Below are 24,616 nucleotides of genomic sequence, written 5' to 3'. Positions count from 1 at the left end.
ACTACAGCCCGCGGGTGCGCTAGCGCGCCCCCGCAGAGAAGAAAAAAGAGGGAAGTACTTACTCCGGCTCTCCGCCAAGTCGGCGGTCCGCTTGCCCAGCTCTTCAACATTACGGTTGAAGGCAGTGACGCGGAGGTGGGAATCCTGCAGCAAGCATTTCAGACAAAGTTAGTACCCAGAAGTTCATCAATTGGAGTTTCGGGCCGCCTGCTCAGTAGCCGGCCCGAAACTTGGGGACTACACCCAGTGGGTGCACTGGCGTGCCCCCACAGAGAGGAACAAGAAAAACAAAGGCCCAAAGAAAAGACATACCCGGACGGCTGCCCGCGACGCTAGGAACGCCTTGGTGCAACTCTGGAGGGCGTCGCCCTCAGCGCGGAGCTTCGCCTGGACGTCCAGGAGCGCCCGGTTCAGCGGCCCTATGCCGCCTCCCCGCACCCACCCAACAGGCGCGGTGCTCGTCGCTTCGGCGTCTGGAGCCGCCGAGCTGGCGGTGCCGGCTTCCAGGGGGCGGGGTGCCGAAGTCGCCTTCTCCAGGCGACGGCGCGCTGGCGGGCCGACCTGGAGGAGTAGCCTCGCCACGGCCTCGTCTTCGGTCGGCGACACCGGAGGATCCGCTGGCTGCTCGCCTTGCATGCCTTCAGACGGCGGCGGAGGCGGCGGCAGAACGTTCACGCTCGGAGTAGAGGGCTCGCCACCTTCCCTCTCCTCGACGAGGTTCTCCCCGCCGGCTTCTCCAATCTGCCCCGTAAACTCCGGGGGCGGCGGCGCAGAGTTCAACGGGGTAACAAGCAAGGCCGACTGGCAGCGTGCGGCTTCCTCAGCCCGCCGCTTTGTCGCGGCGGCGGCTTCGGCCTCCGCTAGTTTTTTCTTAGCGGAGGCCTCCGCCCTGTCGGCCTCCGCTTTCTCCAGGCAGAGGGCTTCGTCTTCGTTGCACTTCTCCTGCGCATTCCGCTCCGTCATCTCCCAGAGGTCGGCTGCGGGGTCTATCCGCCGAGTGGTGGCGGGCGTCTCCGCTGCCCCCATGACGGAGGCGGCGGCGACCCGCTCAAGAGAGAGGAGAGCCCTGAAGAAAGAGGGGCGAGCAGAGACTCAGACAAAACACGAAGAAAGAATAAACTTTGAAGTCAGAATACTTACGCAGAGACCAACGGCGGCTTCTTCACTTCCTTACGGAAGCGGATGGCCTTCGCGGCCGCCTCGTCCCGCTGAGTCGCCGCAGCCGAGCCCTTGGGCTTCTTCGGCCGGCTGCCGAACAAAGTCGGCGCAGCCCGGCGCTTCTTCCCGCCGCCTGGAGCGCCTGGCGCAGCAGAAGAGCCCACGCCCGGCTGGCTGGCTCCTGGCCGATGGCAAGGGGCGACTCCTCCCTCGGCGTCATCTTCAGGCCAGTCGGCGAAGGTAGCCGAGGGCCTGAAGTCGCCTGTCGTCCCTCCTCCTCCCTCGGCGTCGTCTTCCAGAGCCGCCGCCCCCAGATCGGGGCGTCGACGTCGCTCTCCGCCCGATCGGCGACGAACTCACGGGCCGACCCCGAGGTGCCGGCTGGTGGGTGAAGAAGGGGATTCTAACGAAAAGCAGACTGATCAGAACAAAACTCGGTAAGAAGAAGACGATCCAAAGAAAGAAAAGAAAGGCGACTCACCACGGGCGGGGGGGGTGGCGCGGGAGTATGGCTCCTTGCCGAATCGCCAGTCCCCCGGGAGCCTGCTGTCCGAGAGATAGTTCACCATAAGGGCCACCTCTCCATGAGGCATGTCCTTGGTGCACATCCGACTCGGGTCGTGGCCCCCGCTCATCTGGCATATCAGGTGAGGACGGCCTTGGAGTGAGAGAACTCGGCGCGAGACGAAGGCGACCAGCAGGTCCGGACCAGTCAGACCCTCCGACCGCATCAGCACTCGGAGTCGCGTGATGGTGCCGGCTCCTGCAGGCGTCAGCGACCTGGCCCGATACGACCAGTTGGGCAGTCTGCCAGCCGGCGGGCCGGCTTCGAAAGCCGGCAGATTGACCCAGTCGCCCCTCATGGCGACGTTCCTGACGTAGAAGTAGAACCGCCGCCACATCTTCACCGACTTCAACAGCGCGATGGAGGGGAAGTGGTTGTCGGCTCCTGTCCTTCACACGGCGATGAAGGCGTCGCACTGAGCCAGCACACCCGCGGCCTGGGTGCCGAGCTTGGAGAAGAAGAACTCCCCCAGAGCTCGAGGGTGGGGAGGACTCCGAGGAAGCCTTTGCACAGAGCCACGAAGGCGGACAACAGCACCACTGTGTTGGGGGTGAGGTGGTGCGGCTGGAGTCCGTAGAACTCCATGAACGACCGGAAGAAGCTGCTCGCCGGTAGCCCCAGCCCGCGCAGGCAGTGCGAGCGGAAGATGACCCGCTCGCCCTCCTGCGGGGCGGGGAAATCTCCCCCTCCGGCGCGAGAAGCACCTGCACGCGGTCCTCGCCGGGAAGCCGATGGGTCCGGCGAAGAAACTCGATGTGGTCTTCATGGACTTCGGAACCGTCCCAGGTGCCGAAGCGCACCGAGGGAGGCGCGGCCGCAGAGGAAGAGCTCATCGCGAGCTGTCGCTGCGGTGATCGTCGGAGCTTGGGCATGCGGTAGGGCGAAGAAGAGAAGAGGAAGCAGGAGAGCGAGGAGCTGCGAGGAGGAAGAAAGCAAGGGGTAGTGGGAAGGAGGGGCGCGCGTGCCCCCCTCTTCCCCCTACTTATAGCCCCATGGGCTACGAAGCCGAGGGGGCGGACATGGGGATTTACTGTGCCCGCAACCCCACGCCCCCCACGATTCACGTAAAGTTATTGCGCGCAGTAACTTCACGGGGATCCCAACCGTCCACCGGGCCGCAGCGGATCCGCTCGGGCGCCGAGGCACGGTAGTGGCGGGCCCCGCCTACGGGCCTGTCCCGTCGCGCGCGTGGGCTGGCAGGATGGCCTGGCCACGTGCCTTCGCGTGACAGGCCAAGAATGGGCGGCGGCCTGGAAGCTTAGCTAGCACGCCACTTGAAATCCTGCCGAGACATTCGAACTATCGAGCAAGTCAGAATTGAGTGAGTCCGAGTTGGTCGAGTCCGACTCCTTCTAGTCAGCCCGGCAGAAGTCAATCAAGACCGTGTGTTGAGCACCCGGAAAGAGAAACTGCTGAGGCTTCTCGGCCGATCGTCCGCGGTGCCTCACCAGCTTCGGGGACTACTGTCGGAGTAATGGGCCACGGGTAGGCCAACCCGAAGCCCACAACCTTTCAAGACATCGGGGCAGGCTGCGCCCCTCAAGACCACAGGGCGAAGAGCCGCCTCCTGAGGAGTCTACGGCAAGACGGCCGACTGCCCGCTCACGGCCGAGTCCCAGGGGCGACTTCCAGAGAAGCTGGCTTTGGGGAGTCGGCCAGCGACTCCAACAGACCATGACCTCATCGAGAGGGACGGGGCAGGGGCGTAGCTACAATGAAGCCCACTCCCCGCCCCTTACCAAGGGCAGGCATGGCTATAGCGCGCCGTACTAGGGAAGATCTCCCTGCGGCGTGGCACTGTTGCCCAGCCGGCCCTGACATCAGCATCACTGTACCTGGTCCCGCACCCACGACGGCTTGTCTGTACGGCCTGGAGGCAGCGGGGCCCACCAGTCAGCGAGACCTCGGGAGACGGCGGGAGAACCGCCGGTCGGACCCGTCGGGAGTCGGCCCCGGGGGAGTCGGCCGAGCCCTCCCCCGGGGCCCACGCGCCATTAATCAAGAAGAGATGGGGAGTGGCCACAGTGATCGCCCGCCAGGCGGCGGGGCTGTTGCCACGACCCCATGACCGAGCTTGCGTCATCAGGAGCACGGCTACAGTAATCAGCAGCCGACAAGACCCGCCCGCGGCGGACGCGGCCTGTCGGCTCCATACCAGACCAGTCGGCGGGGCCCACCAGTCGGCGGAGAAGCCGGAGGTCGGAGGCACTGACGGCTGGGGCCGCGCCTAGTCGAATTACCATTGTACCCCTGGGGGGTAGGCCTATATAAGCCCCCCAGGGCACCCATGCAAAGGGTTGGATCCCGGTAGTTCTATACCACACCAGATAGAGGGAGAGATCTAGCCTTGCCCTCTCCCACCACCAGACCCAGCTCAAGGAGCAACCGTGTAAACACTTGACCATAATGATCATGCGGAGACCCCGCAAAGCAGCAGTAGGGGTGTTATCTCCCCGGAGAGCCCTGAAGCTGGGTAAGATTCGCCGGCGTGCATGTCTTCGCCTCATCCCGTTTCCAGGCACCGGCGACGTTCTACTCGCCCCCACCATGATAAGTCATCCGTTGGCATATGTCGCACCCAACCTCCGACAGCGTCACCGGTGTGCCTGCCGCCACCGTGGACCAATTCGTCGCCTTGCACTACTTGAGCCCCTGCATCACTTGCAGCTGGGAGATGCCACCGCCCCCTGGGCTGCCTCCTCACCTGGTAAAAAAATACCGCAACATCACCTTTATTGCAAAAAAAAATCACAAGAAGACTTCTGTTGTAAAAAAAATCCGCAACAAGTCCTCTGTTGCAAAAAAATATTATTGCAAAACATTTCTCTAACAAGATCTTTGTTGCAAAAAAAAATCTGCAACAAGACATTTGTTGCAATAATTAAGACGTCAATCAGTTGCACGATCCGCTAGATCTGACGCCTCGCAACCGGTCCGATCTTTTAGAAAGATCGATCGGTGGACGCGTAGCACGCCCCAACCTTTTTCTCTCAAATTTATGAACTTCTTTCGTATTCGTCAATTTTTTTTTCAAATTCACAAACTTTCTTTTCATGATTTTTTCTCCAAATTCATGAACTTTGTAAAATTCTTGCACTCTTTTATCTTTCATGAACATTTTTTTAATTTCATGAAGGTTTTGAAATTCATGAACTTTTTCAAATTCATGAACTTTTCTGCAGTCATGATTTATTTTTTCCATGAACGTTTATTAAGGGTTGGTTTTTTTCAAAATTGTGAGCATTTTTTTCTTCATGAACTTTTTTCAAATTCCTGAACTTTTATTTATCAAATTCTTGAAAAAATCAAATTCACAATTTTTTAATTTTAAAAGCCAACATTCAACAAGTCAAATGGTTTGTTGTCAAGGTCAACCGAGCAATCAGATGAACAGACTGAGCATGCGATCGGAGCGAGCGTTGTGCTTTAATGGGCTGGCCTATGTGACCATGCGTATAGGCGCCAATAAGTTTAACCGGCCCTTAAGGCGCCGTGTAGGAGCTCTCTGGACCTTCTAGCGATTTCAAGGAAAATCAGGAAACTTGAGATGGGATGGGAACGCGTCACCTAGTGTGTTTTTAGCTGCTGTCACATGTCGCGCTCGAGGCGCTTTCTCTGAATATTTTTTATTTTTCGTAATGCGTTTTCAACTTTTATATGTTTGTTCTTAAAAAAAATCGGCTTTTCGTAGGTTTTGGACCCTTTCTTTTTTTGGAAAATACGCATTTTTCTTCTTTAGCGATAGGCGCGGATTTACTTCTCGTTGAGACACGGATTTGCTTTCGCGAGAGGCACTCGAAAAAGGAAAAAAATACATTATCTTTTTTATTTCTTTCGTGAGAGGCATGACCGCGCCTCTCGAAAAAGAAAAAAAAACCTCTCGCGAGCCTCCGCGTCTCTCATGAAAGAAAAAAATGCATTTTTCTTTTTTTTTCTACCACAAGAGGCACTTATTTACTTCTCGTGAATGCACGAATTTGCTTTCACGAGGCACGGCGTGTCTCTGTGAAAATGAAAAAAAACACATCTTTTTTTCTTTCGTGAGAGGTATGGATTTACTTCTCGTGGAGATACGGATTTGCTTATCCGAGAGGCATGACCGTGCCTCTCGCAAAAGAAAAAAACGTGTTTTCTTTTTTTCCTTCCTTAGGAGGCACAAATTACTTCTCGTGGAAGCACGTATTTGCTTCCGGGAAAGACACGATTATGAAAAAAATGTGCTCCCACTTCTTGTGGAAAAAACATGCTCCCACTTTGATTTTTTTTTATTAAAAATTAGTTCTTCGCGGTGTTGTGGCTCCTAGGTGCATATGCACTCATTGTCTAAATACACATTTTGAAAAGTTGAAAAATTCAGAAAAAAAATCCCACGGATATATCCGGACATTCTATGTGCATGCACAAAGTTTCGGTGAAAAATGATGTTTTTTGTGGCTTGTGTAAAAAAGATAAAGAAATGCAAAATGAATAGTTGTAATGAAGCATCAGAAATTGTCTTTTTACACAAGCCACAAAAAACCTCGTTTTTCATCGAAAACTTTGTGCACGCACATAGAATGTCCGGATATACACGCGGGATTTTTGTTAAAAAAAATTCAACTTTTCAAAATGTGTATTTAGACAATGGGTGCATATGCACCTAGGAGCCATTGCCAATTTCCGAAAACTTATCAATATGAGATCTAGTTTTGATGATCTCGAGCGAGGAATTCAATGGTAAAAACGTTCAAGACATGAACATGCGGTTTGAGAGATAAAATATTTTAAATAAATGAACGTACGAAAAATGAAAACTCCATGGTAGCGACAAATGGCGCACATACAATGTGACACTTGTCACAACCCGAAAAGGTACAAGTGACCTTTGCAAAGAGTACTATTTTTCTTTCATGGGAAGGCCTCGTAGATATTTTAAAATTCTTAAATCGAATCAATTAAGAACTAAATCAAATTCACACAACTTTATTATAAAACTGAAACAATGCTTACATCGTCTGCTAAAAATTTAGCAATAAAAACCGGAGGTGCATCCACCATTTGCACACCCCCACTCAGTTAGCTCATGAGCAACAACATTAGACTCTCTCATGTAAAAAAAAACAATATTAGACTCTCCGTTACAATGCTCAAGGTAACCTCCCCGAGCTCTCTCAGTAACTTTCTGTGATCATCTAAAACTGGAGCCCATCGTAGCCCTTTCAGCGACATCTTTGACCCTTCTCTAGTTCAGGCCCTATTAGCGTGTTGACGACCACTTCCAAGTTTCTGTTCCACCCAATTGCCTCCCGTAAGTGTAGGATTTTTGTTGCCCAACTTGCACGCGCGCAAATCAGCATCCGATCCAACCAAAAAGAAACGAGGCTCTCTACACATGTGGTGACTATACAAAGCTGCCACGCAGCGCAGGGCGTCCGTCTTCGCGGACCAAACAATTTCTTCCCACGACGAAGCAGCTGACTGCTCTGATCCCTCTCCCATGGCTGGGCTTGGGGACGCCCACGCTCGCTTCCTCCTGGCATGCCTCGCCGCCTCGATCCTGTTGACGTCGCGGGCGCAGCCGACCACGCCGACGGAGGTCAAGGTGGGGTTCATCGTCGACGCCGGCTCGCCAGTCGGCAAGATCGCCACCACCACAATCCCCATGGCCCTGGAAGACTTCTACGCCGCCTACCCCAACTCCTCCGTCCGGGTTCGGATCCTGCAGCACGACTCCGGCGGAGACGTCGTCGCCGCCGCGTCCGCCGGTATGGACCGACAACGCTTCTGAATTCTGATCCTCTCCACGCTCCACGCACCAGAGCGTTTCCGCGGTCGTTGTTCTGACGCCGCGTGTTCTTGCCTTGCTGCGTGCGTGCAGCGCTGCAGCTGATGACGGTCCAGGGAGCGCGCGCCATCCTCGGCCCGCAGTCGTCCGTCGAGTCGGCCTTCGTCGCCGGCCTCGCCACGCAGGCGCAGCTCCCCGTCGTGTCCTTCTCGGCCACCAGCCCGTCGGTGTCGCCTGCCACGGCGGCGTTCTTCGCCCGGGCCGCGCTGAGCGACGCGTCGCAGGCAGACGCCATCGCCGCGCTCGCCACGCACTTCGGCTGGCGCCGCGTCGTGCCCATCTACCAGGACGACGACTACGGCGCCGCCTTCGTGCCCTTCCTCGTGGACGCCCTCACCGCCGAGCGCACCGAGGTCCCCTACCGCTGCGCGCTCCCGGCCGCGGCGACCCACGACGCCATCGCCGCGGCGCTGCTACGCATGCAGTCGGAGCAAACGCGCGTCTTCGTGCTGCACACGCGCCCCGGGCTCGCGAAGAACGTGTTCGCCGCCGCCGTGGACACCGGCATGATGGCCGAGGGCTACGTGTGGGTCATCACCGACGGGCTCACGGGCCTCCTCGGCTCCGTCGACCCGCCGCAGGGCGTCATCGGGCTGACGCCCCACGTGCCACACACGACGCGGCTGCGCGACGTCAAGAAACGATGGGCGCACCGGTACATGCGCGACCACCGGGACGCCGAGCCGGCGCAAGCCGTGATGGGCTGCTACGCTCTGTGGGCGTACGACGCCGCGTGGGCCGTCGCGTCCGCGGCAGAGCGGCTCAGCCCCGGCGACTTATCGTCGCCGCCGGGGCTGGTAGGCGGCAAGGGCGGCCCCACCGACATCGCCGGGCTCGGCAAGTCAAGATCGGGCCCCAGCTTCCTCCGAGCTATCAACGATACGAAATTCGACGGCCTCGGAGGCAAGTTCGAGCTCGTCAACGGCGAGCTCGCCGTGCCGGCGTTCCAGGTGGTGAACATCATGGACAGCGGAAGAGAGAGGATCATCGGGTTCTGGTCGGCCCGGCACGGGCTGAGCCGGCAGGTGGACAGCGGATCCAACGAGTCGAGCGGCGAGCTCCGGCCGGTGATCTGGCCGGGAGATTCGACGGTCCGGCCGACGGGGTGGGTGCAGCCGACGAGCGCGCGGAAGCTGCGGGTGGCGGTGCCGGGGAACGTGTCGGACAGCTACAAGCCGATCGTGCGGCTGGAGGTGGATCCGGCGACGAACCAGACGACGGCGAGCGGGTTCGTGATCGAGGTGTTCGAGGCGGCGGTGCGGCTGCTGCCCTACGCGCTGCCGTTCGAGTACGTCAAGGCGGCGTCCATGCCCTACGACGACCTTGTACAAGCCGTTGGCAATGGGGTAAGTCGCACTCCTTAATCATCACATGTTTTTTAAGTTCTGCAAGTAGTACTACTACTATAGTCGTTCTTAAGCAGCACATCACTTCAATTAACCACCATTTTCTATCCTGACGTGATGATATGCAAGTTACACGTTACGTAAAATAAAATTTGGATCACTGCTCCATGCTGGTTCGAACTATTTTAGTGTACCAAATATAAACGTATATCATGCACAGATATGCTAGTACTTATAAGTGTCAAGATATTAGCAAGGGTCAACTTGATAACAAGAGTAGTGTTTTCGCCGTTGGTGTTCTTTCCGATCTCAATGCATTTCACCGCTCCACTGGAAATTCCCTTTGCGCCCTACCGTACTCTAGCTTGGTAGTTTCCACCGCCTGTCCAGGGTTGAGCCCTGAGATTTGACTATCCTTTTTGTGAGAGAAAAATAGGTGTGTGGACCAGCATAGACTAGACTACACACCATGCAGTACATGTGTGGGTGGGAAGAGAGTTTTTGGACATACCTTGTTCAAGTTTCTTTGACGGATATTTTGACTTGAATAATATTCCTAGCCATTAAGCCAGTTGACCGTTTTGTTTTTGCGGAGTTAGGCCAGTTGACCATTGAATGCCAGTATACCATTGCTATCAAGGTTTCCTATTCCCTTTGAAAACGTCAGTGTTATCAATAAGTTGTTGGTTAACATCCATATCCATGGACCGGAGACATGTCAATCTATATACTACCTCCATTTTAGAATATAAAGTGTACTGATATTCATGCAAGTCAAACTTGTGTATGTTTGATCAAGATTACTCCCTCCGTCCCATAATGTAAGGGAGTATGAAATTAAGTACCGATATTTACAATATAAAATCACAAATTATGAAAATATTTTTCGTGATGGATCTAATGTACAAATTTGATATTGTAGATATTGATATATTTTTTCTAAAACCTTGATCCAAACATTCACATGTTTGACTTTTAAAAACCCCAGATATACCTTTTGAAACTGAGGGAGTACGTATATGCCATAGAAGTAATAGATCGTTGGTCCTCTTACGTATATGGATTCATTATATATTTTATTATTTTCTATCTTACTACTCCCTCCTATTCAAAATAAGGGTCATAGTTTTGAACTAAGATTAGTTCAGCCTTAGTTTAAAATTACGACATTTATTATGAATCGGAGAGAATAGTATTTATTAGATACCTACGCGGTAAAAACAATGTGTTCATTTATTCATTAGATAACTCACAATGACTTTCTTGGAAAACAATGTGTCGATTTAGTGTACTCCCTCCAATCCGTATTACTTGTATTAAAGTTATACTAAAGCAGCAACAAGTAATATTAACTGGAGCAAGTACTATATTGTTTGTATATATGCTTTTTGTACGTAAAATGGGAATATTGCAAAAGCAAAGGTCTATAGTGCACGCTAGAGCATTTATTACCAGTGCCTCATGATCTAGTGCATGAAACCTAAACAACCTTTCACCCTTGTTAACTCGTACTCCTTCTATATCAAAATATAAGCTGTTTGTTGATACAAATGGAGTCTAGAAAAATGTCTTATATTTTGATACAAGTGAATATTTGTTATGCAAGTTGTTGCTAAAGGGTGCTCTTTTTTTATAGAGAATGATAAAAAAGTACTCTCTCTCCTTTATAGAAAAGAAAAACCGTATCAGCAATAGCTTAAACTTTCAATTTGGGTAGTTTTAAGTCGTCTGATGACGGCTTTGTGATTTATGAGATGGAGAGAATTTAGATTAGATGGCTAGCACTCCCTTAAATTTTGTACTCACTCTGTTCATTTTTATAAGACCTTGAAGACATTTCAGACAATGTGCAAAACAGCCTATTTTGAATTGTCTGAAACGACTTACAAAAATGAACGGAGGGAGTAGCAACAATCCTACATCTATGTAAAAGCTACTTAAACCTACGTAATCTTTTTAACTACTTTGCTTTTTTCCTCTGATTTTCAAGAGGGTGGGCCCTTCCATCCCCATCGAATCAATCCCTTGTTTCCACGTCTTTTTTTACGTTAAAACCATACATTAGTTTTACGTAGGTGTAACATTACTCATTTTGTAGTACCACATCTGTAGTTTGGAACCTAGCAAGGCATGATGTGTGCCCTGCTAACGTGAGCCCAGTATGTCACGATTGACGACATCACATCCCACACTTCCACGTCGTCTCAGAAGATTGGGATCTGCACTGGAATCTGTAGTCGTGTACCCACGCTGCTTGTTTTGGGAATCGAATCCTGCTCGGGTGATCTCCTCTGGCCAGAGGCGGAGGACAAAAAATATTTAAGGTGTGGCGAATTTATTTTTATGCAAACTAAAAGAGTCAATACACACTGACATTGCACACCACAAAAGAATAACCAAATACAATGAAAATGTAGACATGTTTCAATAGAAAAACAACCTAAAATATATCAATAATGAAGGTCATAATGGTGTATAGAAGGCCCAGGCAATGGCAGTGCCCTGCCCTCCTGCAATTCACAATTTCACACCATTAAATTATCACTATATTGCATTGCTTCCAAGATGTCAAAAAATGTTCTCCAAAAATGATTTAAAAGTCAGAAAACATACATGCATCTAATCTAAATAATTACAGCCCATACAGTACCAAAAGTGACTTCCATTTGCAATAGAAGGGATAAATCATTGGAGTTGGAACTACTGATTGCTGCAGATTACAAGTTATCGAAAAATGCTACAAAATTCAGAAAATATACCTCTCCTGTTTCGCCCATTCCCCTTACTCCCCATCTTCTGCAGGCCGAGAAGAGAAGGACGCAAAGCTGGGCAGCTGGCTGCCGCCGCGCTGTGTTGCCGCACCGTCCTCTAGGCCTAGCCGCAGCTCCCGCTTGCCCTGTGCCCACGTCTCTTTCTCGGTAGCGCCCAACCACGCCTAACGCTTGCTCGGCGAGTGCTCAACGCCACATCCGCCGACCCGCTGCCCTGTCGTCCGCCTACTCCTGGCCGCTGCCGCCATGCTAGGGTTCGCTGCTTGCTGCGTGTGTATGCCGGTCTGCGGGAGTGGCTGTGTTGTTGTTTGCCTAGCTCGAACTGCTCGATGCGTCGTTCGTGTGCGATGTGTTGCTAGAAGGCCCAAATAATGGGATGTCTAAGGCTGTCTGGCCCAATAAAATGAATGGCCTCTCTCTTTATAATATCTCTACTAAGCGATTTGCTCAAAAGAAATCTCTACTTAGTGATTCCCAACTATTAGCGAACGAAGCGTATATGTATAAAAAAAATTTGGACCAAATCAAGGTGTGGCGGCTGCCACACCTTGCCCACCGGGGTCCTCCGCCACTGCCTCTGGCGGTAAGCGATTAAGCAACTGATGATGATTATGTACTCTGCTTAAATTAGCAACAACTCGTTGCAGTTTTGTATAGTAGCACGAGAGGTCCTTGTCATCCTACTAGGCCACTAGGAATATATAGGACCCTGCTTGGCTGGTCCGGGTTCCATTTAGCGTAGAAAAAGTCGTGCATGTGTGAAACATGTATGCACTCTTTTCCTTTTGTTTTTGTTTGGATTTGGAGGAGGTGACACGCCAAGGTCGACCGCTACCGTCGCCGAAAACGATGGGCGACCACGCCGAACATGCATTGGATATAACTATAAAATAAGAAGATGAGATCTAGCACTACAGAAGAAGGATCATCCCGATGAGATCGCGTAAATTCGCTTCCGACATGAGTCGAACACCGGTCAATACGGCTGATTGTAATATGAAGTATCATATACTAGTATCATGTATATGATACTACCTCTCTAAGACTAGTTATAGTGGGAGTAACTTAGATAGTAACATAACGCATTTCGAGAAACTTTTGCTGATGTGACATGTAGTTAATGAGAAGTGGTAACATAATATGTTACTGTAACATACCGCTTCCCAAGATAAGATGAGTCTACAAGCCATTAAATGAAGCCACATATGACACTACTAGTATGTTACTTTTTTTAGGGATACTAGTATGTTATTTTGCACTATGAAGGTGGTAACTTAGAATAGTGTCATATGCATGGCACTAGTATAAGTTACTCCCCACTATAATCAGCCTATCATATGTTAGTATCATGTAGTTCTCTATTGATTGCCTTGTATGACATAAAGTAGTATAGCATTTATTATGATACGGTATTATGATATAATACTTCATCATCTCTTTCTTCATTTAATGTTATGACATCTTATCAAAATTGCCTACTTGGCATGCATGATACTAGATACTCCCTCCATTCCAAAATATAATGCGCCCGCGCTTCCCGAGGTCCAATTTTGACCATGAATTTAACCAACGGGACCAACTGCGGCGGGAGAAAAAATTATATAATTGAAAACTTCTTTTGAATACGAATTCACTGATATAATTTTTGCTCCCGCCGCAATCGGTTTTGGTAGTTAAATTTACGGTCAAAGTTGAAGCACGGGAATAAAAGAAGCACTACATTGTAGAATGGAGGAAGTATGATAGTACCATTACGACCAGCCTAAGGATGCACCACTATCACCTTGCCATTGGGCTGCTGCCCAGTTCTCAAGATGCATGGATAACTCATATCGGCTGCATTGCCGGGCGTATTGGTCGTATCGGTCGCTGTTTTTAGGCTAAACAAATGACTCGGATGTTGGATGTTTTAATATGAACTGCATACCATATCATTATCAATTATCAAAGCTATATTTGTTGTGAATAAGAGGCCTTTCAGATTATGTGTAGACCCATCAATTTTCACATTACATGCCAAAGATTTCTTTCAATTGAGCAAATTTTTGATCAATTAATCAGCCTTGTCGACCCGTCCTTTTCTGCAGACGTTCGATGCGGCGGTGGCGGACATCACCATGACGGCGAACCGGTCGAACCACGTGGACTTCACGCTGCCTTACGCGGCGACGGCCATCGCCATGTTGGTGCGGGTGCGCGACCAGCGGAGCAACAAGCGGACGTGGGTCTTCCTCAAGCCGCTCCGCTACGACCTCTGGCTCGTCAGCGCCGCCTTCTTCCTCTTCACCGGCTTCGTGGTCTGGGCCATCGAGCACCGCGCCAACCTCGAGTTCCGCGGGCCGGCCTCCTACCAGGTCGGCACGCTCCTCTACTTCGGCTTCTCCACCCTCGTCTTCGCCCACAGGGAGACGCTCAAGAGCAACCTCTCCAGGTTCGTGGTGCTCGTGTGGGTCTTCGTGGTGCTCATCCTGCAGTCCAGCTACACGGCGAGCCTCACGTCCATGCTCACGGTGCCGCAGCTGGAGCCGGCCGTGGCCGACTACCGCGAGCTGCAGCTGGGCACGGAGATGGTCGGGGTCATGAACAACTCCTTCGTGCTCAGGGCCATGATGGCGTCGGGTTTCCCGCAGGGAAGGCTCGTGCGGTACCCGAACTCGCAGACCATCCATGAGTGCCTGCTCAACGGCACCATTGGCGCCGTCGTAAATGAGACGCCCTACCTCAGGATCTTCCTCAAGACCTACCGCGACAACTTCACCATGACGGGACCGCTCAACAAGACCGGCGGGTTCGGGTTCGCGTTCCCCAAGGGGTCGCCGTACGTGACGGACCTGTCGCAGGCCATCCTAAAGCTCACCGAAAGCGATGAGATGAACATGATCGAGCGTAAGTGGTTCGGCGACCCCAACGACGATGGTGCTACGCAGGATAGCGGGCCGTTCACGTCCAACAGCCTCAGCTTTAACAGCTTCTGGGGTCTGTTCCTCATCACCGGCGCCACCTCGCTCCTCTGCTGCGTCGTCCACCTCGCCACCTTTGTCGCGGCCAACCGACGGGAGCTCCCGCCGCACTTGTCCTGGAAGGACTGGCTCTCGAGTTTGTTCAAGCTCTTCGACGACAAAGACCCCTCGTCGCACACCTTCAGGGTCAAGGACGACGGCAGCACCGTGTCTGTCCGGAACGACACGGTTGCCTCCCCTCTTGCCGCGCAGAGTGAACTCGGCAGCCCACTCAGCGCGCCGTACACGAGCGAGTGGTCGGGGACGGCAAGCCCAGCAACCGGTGAGATCGAGCTGGCCGCCGGTGGACAGGAGGGGGATGAGGTGGCTCCCAATCCTGTCGACTCTGGAGAGAATGGCAGAGGCCAGTAGCTGATCAACTGCCGTTCGATCTCCGACTTATTTCTCTTCGTAGCGAACCGATGATTAATGATTGTTCCGAGGGAATTGCCATGGTGATGAAGAGATTGATGACAGTGAGTAGTTGGGGAATTAGTGTACATTGTAGTAGAAAGGAAGAAGAAAGACAATCGCAACTGTAAATTGTATGTAAAAACCGTGCAAGGGAAGAAAGGAAGAAGAAAGAGGTGTAATTCCTCGGGATAAAAATGCTTCGAAAGAGTTGTAATTTCTTGGGATAAAAAAGGAAGAAGAAAGACGTACATTTTTTTACTGTATAATTGATCAATTTTTCACTCTACTAGTTTTCTCGGCTAAAAAGAAATCCTCTACTAGTTGCAATATAAAAGAAGAAATGCCACACCAGATAGTACATGCTAGTTTTCCAATGGCTCCCTGGCCGTCATGTTGCAATGTTGCAGTTACATGTCCCAGGACATCACATTGCAGTTTTGTCAAAGTAGTCTCGTCTTTTAAACCTCATGAAACATTTCCTTTGAGTAAATATCATGATGGTGCCAACTAAACCTAGCCTCCCGGGCCACTGGTATATGGCACGAACCGGAACCTCTCGCCGCCCTGCTTCACACCATTGTCGGTACTAGCACTCCACTAAGCGCCACGCGCGCCACTGGCCTAGGACTCGCAGATCCAAACCACAGGTGAAAGAGCCTCGTCGTCGCCATTGGTCGTACAGGCTTTACCTTTTTTTTTTCCAATCGGGCTCACACCCCTTTCCATTAATTTTGCAATCAACGAAAATACATCAGTCTGTAGTAACCAAGTCTGTTAAAGTATCAGGCTAACCATTTCATTAAGGAAAACCAGACCTAGAGATAAGACCGACTGCAAAAGCTAAATGAGACTGAAAGGGGGGAGCGAGCTGGTGCATCATCAGGAAACCCACCGCATGATGACTCTCGAGCGAGCCATCCGCCATGGGGCGAAAACCTGATGACACAAACAAGCCACAACCCAAATAAAAACATCTGTTCCCAGGAAGAGACTATCTGACTATCTCAAAATGACTAGCCAAAACACGACCATGAGACAAATATCCAACGGGCATCAAACCGCAGTGGATCATAAGACTTAAAAGGAGACCCAAGCAGCAGATCCAGCTAGCCAATCTGAATCCCATCCCTGTCATCCAAGAGAAGCCTGTCGCGAGTGAAAGGCATGTCCGCCAGCGTAGCAGCCACGTGAGCCAACCTCTTCACTCCAGCTTGGAATTTCGCCTTGTCTTCAGCTTTAAGCAACCCTGCCCAATACAACATAAACGAGCAGGCAGTGAAAACAGCCTTCAGGGGAGTGCGAGCTACATATTTATCAAAGGTAACTTTGTTGCGGAGACACCAGATACCCCAACATATTGCCGCAATAATCGTCATATAGAATTGATTTCCTCCTGGAAAGAACCTATAGAACCAGGCAAAACTTTGCCAAAGCGATCGGGGATAACAAGAGACCCCAACAGTCATACCCAGTACACCCCAAACTGTACGAGCAAGAGGGTAAGTAAAGAACAAGTGATTTGCAGTTTCTATATCTGTACAAAAGGAACACATAGGATTTCCAGGCCACTTCCTATTGCGCATATTGTCTCGCGTAAGCACAGCATTCTGAAATAACTGCCATAAGAAAATTTTAATCTTCAATGGAACGGGGGCTTTCTAAACCCACTTATAATTGGGGCCAGCCAGGTTTCTTTCCAGCCCTTCATACATCGATTTAGTCGTAAACTTCCCTTTACTACTAAATGCCCAGGAGATATTATCTGAGGAATTACTCAGCGTAAGTTTTTTAGCCTCTGTAACCATCCAAGCCCACTGTTCGCCCAACACACCTGATAATCTGCGTCTGAAATTTAGCTCATAGTTACTCGCTACCCAGGATGCCAGAGTACTCTCCTGATCATGGCAAATGCTGAACAGATCAGGGAACCGATCTTTCAATATAATGTTCTCTACCCAAGGATCATGCCAGATCCTAGTTAGGTTACCACTTTGGATGGTGATTTTCCTACCAGCCATATATGAGTCCTTGACTTTCATAATAGCTTTCCAACAAGGGGAGTCGGAGAAACGACCTCGTATATTTGCTACAGTCTTGTTCTTAAAGTATCTAGCTCTGACTATACGTTGCCACAACCCATCACTGGTTTCAAGTTTCCACCACCATTTAACAAGTAGAGCAACATTCTGTTTATGAAGATCCTTAATACCCAACCCCCCTATTTTCTTAGATCGACAGATTCTTGTCCATCTAACCATATGATACCCGTGTTTCTTATTCTTCCTCCTGCAAAAGAATCGTCTACGATGTTTGTCCATCTTTTCAATAAAGGTTTTATTGAAAAGGAACATCGACATGAGATAGGATGGAATCCCATCAAGACTAGAACCCAATAAAGTGAGTCTGGCCCCGGAGGAGGCCGCATAGGCCACCCAGGCGTCAAGCTTTTTAATCATTTTTCCATCCAGGAAATCTAGATCCGCATTCCTGAGAGTGGAGTATGTTACTGGGACTCCAAGGTATTTCATAGGTAGGGTACCCACTTGGCAACCAAACATATCAGCATAAACTAAATCTATATCGTTATCTCCTCCGATACCAAAAACCTCACTCTTCTCAAAATTGATTTTTAAACCAGACGTGAGTTCAAAAAGATAGAGCAAGAGATTGACATTGATGGCTTTGTCGATATCATGTTCAAAACAAAGCACCGTGTCATCAGCGTATTGTAGGATGCCTACCCCATCCTCAATAAGATCAGCAGCCAAACCTTTAATAAGACCATTCTTTTGTGCAGTCAACATCATCTTAGTTAGGCACTCAGCCGCCAGATTAAAAAGGAAAGGGGAATGAGGATCGCCCTGCCTCACCCCCTTGGCACTTTGTATACAAGGCCCAACCTCATCATTAATCTTGACGCTGACCGTGCCATTCATAAGAATTTGAGAAACCCACCCACACCACTTAGAATTAAACCCACGTTTCACATGACAATCGAGTAAAAACTCCCAATTAACGTTGTCATAAGCCTTCTCGAAATCAAGCTTAAGTATTACCCCACTTGCTTTTTAATATGAGTATAGTGCAGCACCTCATGCAAGGATAGTATGCCGTCAACTATATGCCGCCCTTTAATGAAAGCATTTTGTTGTATACTGAACAACTTGTGCGCGTATTTGCTAGCCCTAATATCCATGGCTTTGGTGAGTAATTTGTAGGGACAACGTAACAAACAAATGGGCCTATATTGCTGAATTCTATTGGCGTCTGATGATTTAGGTAGTAGAGTTATAATGCCATAGTTCAGCCTCTGCACATCTAACTTGCCCTCATAGAACCACTCAAACAAGCGCATCAGATCCGGAGAGATAATTTCCCAGCAATGTTGATAGAACTCAACAGGGATGTCATCCGGTCCAGGGGCTCGGTTAGATTTCATATCAAACAAAGCCTTTTTGATCTCCTCAAGAGAGAAAGGACGAGTCAAGTCATCATTATCTTCAAGAGAGATATTTTCCTCCCGAGACCATAATGTTGCATCTATTTGACAAAGATTGCCAGGGGCCGGTCCAAAAAGGTTTCTGTAATATTCCGTGGCATGGGCTAATAAGTTCTTGGTACCTTCTATGGTCACAGATCCACATTCGAGGGAAATCATGGAATTTTTTCTACGACGCCCGTTAGCTACCTTGTGGAAGAAATCAGTGTTATTGTCCCCTTGCAAAAGCCACCTCTCATTAGAAAATTGGTGCCAATGCAGCTCCTCTTCTACATACATCTCATTAAGTTCTACCAGGATAGCAAGCTTCCTAGTGTAGGCTTCCCCACAAAGTCCAACCTCCTCCTCCAGTTTTTCCAATTCCTGAAGTTCAAGCTTAATAATCCTCTTTCTAATTTTGTTATGACCAAACAAATTGGACCCCCACCCTTTGAAGAATTTTTTAAACCTCTTCAGCTTAATGTTCAAAGAGTCGATGGGATTGATAGTGTAAACTAGCCTTGACCAGATCTCAGATACTAGGGGAAGGAAATCTGGATTCTTAAGCCAAGTGTTATCAAATCTGAAGCACCTGTTACCTGGTGCTCTAGATGAGGCTCCCCCACCATCCAACAGTAAGGGGTTATGGTCAGAATTCTCTTTGACTAACTTATTTACTGATGCAAGGGGGTATAAATCCTCCCAATCAAGGGACATCAGGACCCTATCCAATTTTTCCAAAGTTGGGTTTTCTTGTTTATTAGACCAGGTATAACAACCACCTGTCATGTGAATTTCTCTCAACCCAAGCAGGTGTATGACAGAATTAAACACGTTAGAGAAGTGTGAAATGTCTGTTTTTTTATTCTTCTCCCCACTGTGTCTAATGATATTAAAATCTCCCCCCACCAGATAAGGCATGTTAGTATTATGGCACATAGAAGACAACTCCGTGATGAACTCAGGTTTATGTTCATCATGAGCAGCACCATAAACAATCAACAAAGACCACCTACAATTCTTGACTTTATCAAACAGATCTAACTGCAGGATGTACTTACCATGTTTAGTTGTAAGGATATCAAAATTATCTTTACTAAGCCCACAAAGAATTCCTCCAGATTTTCCCCTAGAAGGAATCCACTCCCAATGAAATTTTTTGTTCGGGTCAAGCTTCCTAAAAAAGGATAGCTTATATGTCTCTTTTATAGTTTCTTGAAGACAAATAAAATCAATCTCATTGGCATTAATCATATCCGTGAGGCAGGTAGACATGCCCTTCTTACCTGCCCCCCTGCAATTCCAAAAAAATGCCTTTTATTTATATCGTTCGGGTTTATCCCTAACTCTAGTAGGTCTGCCAGGGTCCATAGCAGCCCTACCCTCTCCTTTTCTCATTTGACTTCTTGTCATAGGCCCGACAGATTTATTAGGTGATATAACCATCACTGATTTTTTGCGACGATACTTCTTTTTCTTTTGTCTAGACTGAACAGGGATAAAAGGATCTTCACTATCCTTACTGTCATCGTCCCAGGTTAAAGACAGTGGTACCTCATTTCCTAACCCATCACCAATGGTCATCTTAGGGGGATTCACCTCAATATTTTTATCATGCAAAAGATTTCTAGAGAGTTCGAGTTCACGTAGAATATCTATAGCAGCAAAATCATCATCTAGGATTTGCACTCCCATTAATGAAGCACACAATATAATGGCAGAATCAGACAGAGCAGAAAACTGATTTTTTGAGTTGGGTGTTCTCATACCTTCTGAATCTCTCTTTCTCATTCTGTTGGTGGCCACGTCCTCCACTTTTCCAGCTTCTGCATCTGTCTACGTGGAGCATATTCCTCATAGATCACGCTATCTTGAGTTGGGGACCCAGATGGAGACTCAACTGTATAAGTACTACAGTTCTCTCCCCCTTCCATAGACCCTTCCTCAAGTGGAACAATGTGAGGCAGGGATGGCCATGCAACATAATCTGTCAAAGGAGGTAAAATACTCCCATAAGTAGTATCATCATACTGCAGATATAGAGGTGAGGGGGGAATAGGAGTCAAAATTCCCCAAGCACCTTTATGCACATCAACATCATGGATGGGAGATCCTGTTATCACTTCCATTTCCAGCCCATCATGGACTTTCTCCTTAGAAACATCACCACTATGAGGATCACAATATGTCATTTTTTTCAGTATCATGCTCTCTAGCCATGGTTTCGATAAGCAGTTCTGTATGGTTGCCCTCGTCACTTTCCTCTTCTTCTTCACTCTCAGCAACAACAGCCAACCTCTGCCCCCCTTTATCATAATTCTGGGATGAGTAGGCACCAACCATGGAAGCACTCGTTTCCCCTTGCCCAGTAGAATAAGCAGGATATGTTTCCATCCTTGCTTTCTTGGGGAAGGAAGGAGATGCACTGCTATCAACCGCTATGGAGGACTGGTTTTTGTCAGCCCCCAAAGCCACAACTTTCTCAACTTCATAAAAGAAGTCATAATATTGCTCCCCAAGCATCCCTTCAGCCGAGGGGGGGATTCTCTCCACCTCTCTGCATCCGAGTAAAATTCTGACATACTCAGGTTTATGTATAGTAGTTTCATCTACTTCTAGTGTTATCCCTACCAGAGCCCCAGCATAAGCAGTATGTTCAGTGCACCTTTTTTCGATAGGGATATTACGAACCCTCACCCAAGCTTTTTCCATAATTCCCTTGGCCCCTATAGATGCAGTCCAAGGTGTAATGCAAACCACAACAGCCCCCTCCATCAAAGGCATACGTTTCCCATAACAACATGCTCTCTCAACTTCACTAGCATTAGGAAAACGCATCACAAATTTAGCAGGACCAATGGAACGGGCTGTACATCGCCACTTCTTCTTACCAGGCTTTTTAGCAAAGATGACATTAAATTCATGTTCAATCTCTTTAACAGATGCAACTCCCTCCACTATAGTGATCACAACATTGTTCGTTTTTTCTACGCTCTGCTTAGTGGCACACATGTCAGGAATATAGAAGAAACCCTGGCCAGGCGACTGGAATCCGCACATGAGAGGAACACATTCCCAGGGCCTCAGAGTTTGACATAGTTGAGCCATATGACCTAGCTTGTTGCATTTCTCACAACGGATAGTAGGGCAGCGAGGAGCGAAATGACCTGAGAGGGAGCAGTTGATGCAGATCTTGTTGGTGCCCTTGGTCGCAACTTGTCCAGTCGGTGGAGGTGGAGGTGGAGGGTGTGGAGGAGGCTCCTTGGCGCCCGTCGTCGTCTCCTTGGTCGCCCCGCTCATGGCCCGCGCGGCAGCTTCCCATCTGTCTCCGACCTCACCACCTCCAGATCTCGAACCACCAGCCGCCGGCGACGGTGGATCTGGCCGCTGCCACACCATATGGCGAGTCTGATTTGGCAGTGGAGCCTTGCGCCCTCCGCCAAATCCGCCCCGCGCCATGTTGTCCCTCCACCCTCCAGATCTCCCCCACCATGCTCTCCCATCGAGTCCCGCCGCACGCCACCGGGCCACTCCGCCGCAGCGACCTGGGCGAAGGAGCGGTCGTCGCCGCCGGCCTTGCCGCGCCACCAGCCGAAGGATTCGTGTGGGGAGTAGATGGGGGTGGGGGAAACCCTAGCTCGCTCCCACAGATGCCCGAAGAGGAAGGCGAGATGCGCGTCTCGTGCGGTAGTGGCGGTAGGTGGGGAAAATGATGCGACCCCCCTGCCTCCCCCGCTCCATATGGTTCCGCCCCAGGGTCGGGGTGGGGTCCGTCATGGCGATCTGCTCCCACGTGTCGTCCATCCGCCATTGACGGGCGGTGGGTGGGGTTCTGGACACCCTCGACACGAGTCGAAGCACATACCTGAGGGTCCGCATGCCTCCCATGTACCGCGCCACGGTCCGGGCCGTACGGCGCGCTCGCTGGGGACGGCCACGTCGCCAGTAGTCGATCCCGTATCTTCGCAAAATGGCACGGCAGAGAGATGATGTCGTCGATGTCGATGCGTTCCCCCACGCGAAGGAATCGCGCGTCAACCGTAACCCCGCGCCTGTCGATCAACACGAGGCGGAGCGCATCTCGTCGGAGAATCAGCTCACTGTCGTGGAATGTGAGCGTATATGTCTGCAGATCGGCGGCATAGGATATGGGCCATTGCTCGTTCGTCGTACGAGACGAAGACGCCATAGTCTTCAGGGAAATTGACAAGCCTCGCCGCCGCTTCCTCCGGGCCGGCGACAAGGAGCTCACTCCCGTTTGGAAAGATGATGGCGTAGTGGTACATGCTTTACCTAGAGGCGTCTTCCGACAATGGTGATGATATTGAGAGGAAACGGAGCGGACGGAGCTAGGGGAGGAGGCAGTGGGTGACCTGCTGTGTCATCAAAGAGAATATGCGGGGGTGGTAGCTTGGAGCATCTCCAGCTGCGTCCCCAACATGGCCCTCCAGGCGATTTTTTGGCCGCCGACGCCAAAAAATCGGCCCAGTCGCGCCCCCAAGGGCCTAATTTTCGCCGGCTCGGGCCGAAATTGACGCCGACGGACCCAACCCGAACTCAGCGCGCCGGCGGCGCCGGGCGAATTGTTTTTGGCGTGAAAGAGCCGCGGGCCCTCCTTGCCAGCGACTCGTCTCGCTTCTCGCCGCTTTGTCGTCCTCATCGCCTCGTTTCCCGCGGCGAATCAATGCCAAAGCTGCCGCGCGCTATCGCGTCGGCCAGCCTCCGCCATTGATGCCTCATGAGCCGCGCAGTGAAGGCGTGACGACGCGCGTCCCCGCGCATGCCACGCGTAGACGGGGCCGCCACGCGTGCTCGCGCCGTCTCCGCCTATATAAGCCGACCCCAGCGCGCCGGTGGCACGCACAGAGTCTCCACCACCGACGCGCCCTATCTCCCCTTCCTCTCTCTCCCCTCGCCGTCCCAGTTCGTAGAAATGGCTGAACGATTCCCAGGCGACGACGCGGCGGCGAACGGCTTCGGCCGCCGCCACCTTCACGAAAACGAAGCTCGGCTCCTCTACGAGGCCGAGTACCCGGTCCCACCGGACATGCGGGTGCCCGGGGCATGGAGAATCAGCGCCGGCGGGGTCCTGGTGCCACCACAGCCCACCGGGGCGGCGCGTCGTGCGGAGATCGCGCGTATTCGCACCTCTCTGCCGCGGGCGGCGAGGAAGGGGCCGCGCTACGTCCCCGACAGCCTACTCTGGGAGCACTACTTCCGCCGCCGTCACGCCGAGCAGCTCGAGGCCACCAACGGCGTCGTGCCCTCCGGCAGGCTCAACTCCGAGGGGCGGCACCGATGGTGGGGCATGCCCGGCCGCACGCTGGAGGCCGTCCTCGAGTACATCGAGGGCGGCAACACGCCGAGGCTGGAGTACCCCTCCCCGCCGTCCTTCTCTCACCGCCGTGGGAGCTCATGGACGCCGAGGCGCATGGGCCCCGGGGCGTCCTCCTCCTCGTCCGGTCGGTCGACCGGCTCTCCCTGCCTCCGCCCCGTCAAGCCGGAGCCCCAGGAGCCACAGGACACGCCTGTCAGCCGGTATCCGCATCGCCGACTCCACCCCTGCTTCCGGGCGCCTCGTCCTCGTCGTGTCCAAGCCGGAGCCCAGTCTCCCCCCGGAGTACGAGGTGATAGCCCGGCGCGGCTTCTCCGACGTGGACGCCCTACGGTGGGCGCGCGACGACTACCTCTGGACGGAGATGACCCGGCAGACCCGGGGCCTGGAGGAGATCGCCGCCCGCAAGCGTGGGCGCGAGGACGAGCACGGCGTCGTGATCCTCGACAGCGACGACGGCGAGGACGCCGCCGGACCGTCCAACCCGCCACGCCAACCGGGGGAGGGTTGCAGCAGGGACGGCAGCCACGACGGAGGCGGCGACGACGACGACGACGGCGGCGGCGACTACACGCGGTTCTACAGCCTCCTCGGCATGTAGAACTGCAAGGGCGGCGGCCGGCGAGGAGCGGCGAGGCGAGTGAGACGGCGGCGGGCCTAGTAGTATTTTTTTGTAAAATACTTTAAATATGTATAAGCGGGCGTGTTTGTGCCGTGTTTGGTCGA

At 51.3% G+C, this 24,616-nt stretch overlaps 1 protein-coding gene across 1 annotated transcript; it reads left to right on the top strand.

Moving 5' to 3' along the window:
- The first annotated feature begins 7,120 nt into the window (after window positions 1–7,120).
- LOC123103804 (glutamate receptor 2.8) lies at window positions 7,121–15,340 on the top strand. The gene is made up of 3 exons (XM_044525484.1): window positions 7,121–7,467; window positions 7,581–8,893; window positions 13,752–15,340. Exons 1-3 carry the CDS (start codon window positions 7,200–7,202, stop codon window positions 15,033–15,035), a joined length of 2,865 nt encoding a protein of 954 aa, XP_044381419.1. The 5' UTR covers window positions 7,121–7,199; the 3' UTR covers window positions 15,036–15,340.
- The last annotated feature ends 9,276 nt before the right edge of the window (window positions 15,341–24,616 follow it).

This window comes from Triticum aestivum, chromosome 5A, assembly GCF_018294505.1.
Source record: "Triticum aestivum cultivar Chinese Spring chromosome 5A, IWGSC CS RefSeq v2.1, whole genome shotgun sequence".
Classification (NCBI taxonomy): Eukaryota; Viridiplantae; Streptophyta; class Magnoliopsida; order Poales; family Poaceae; genus Triticum; species Triticum aestivum.
This window is presented reverse-complemented; position numbering and strand designations above follow the sequence as displayed.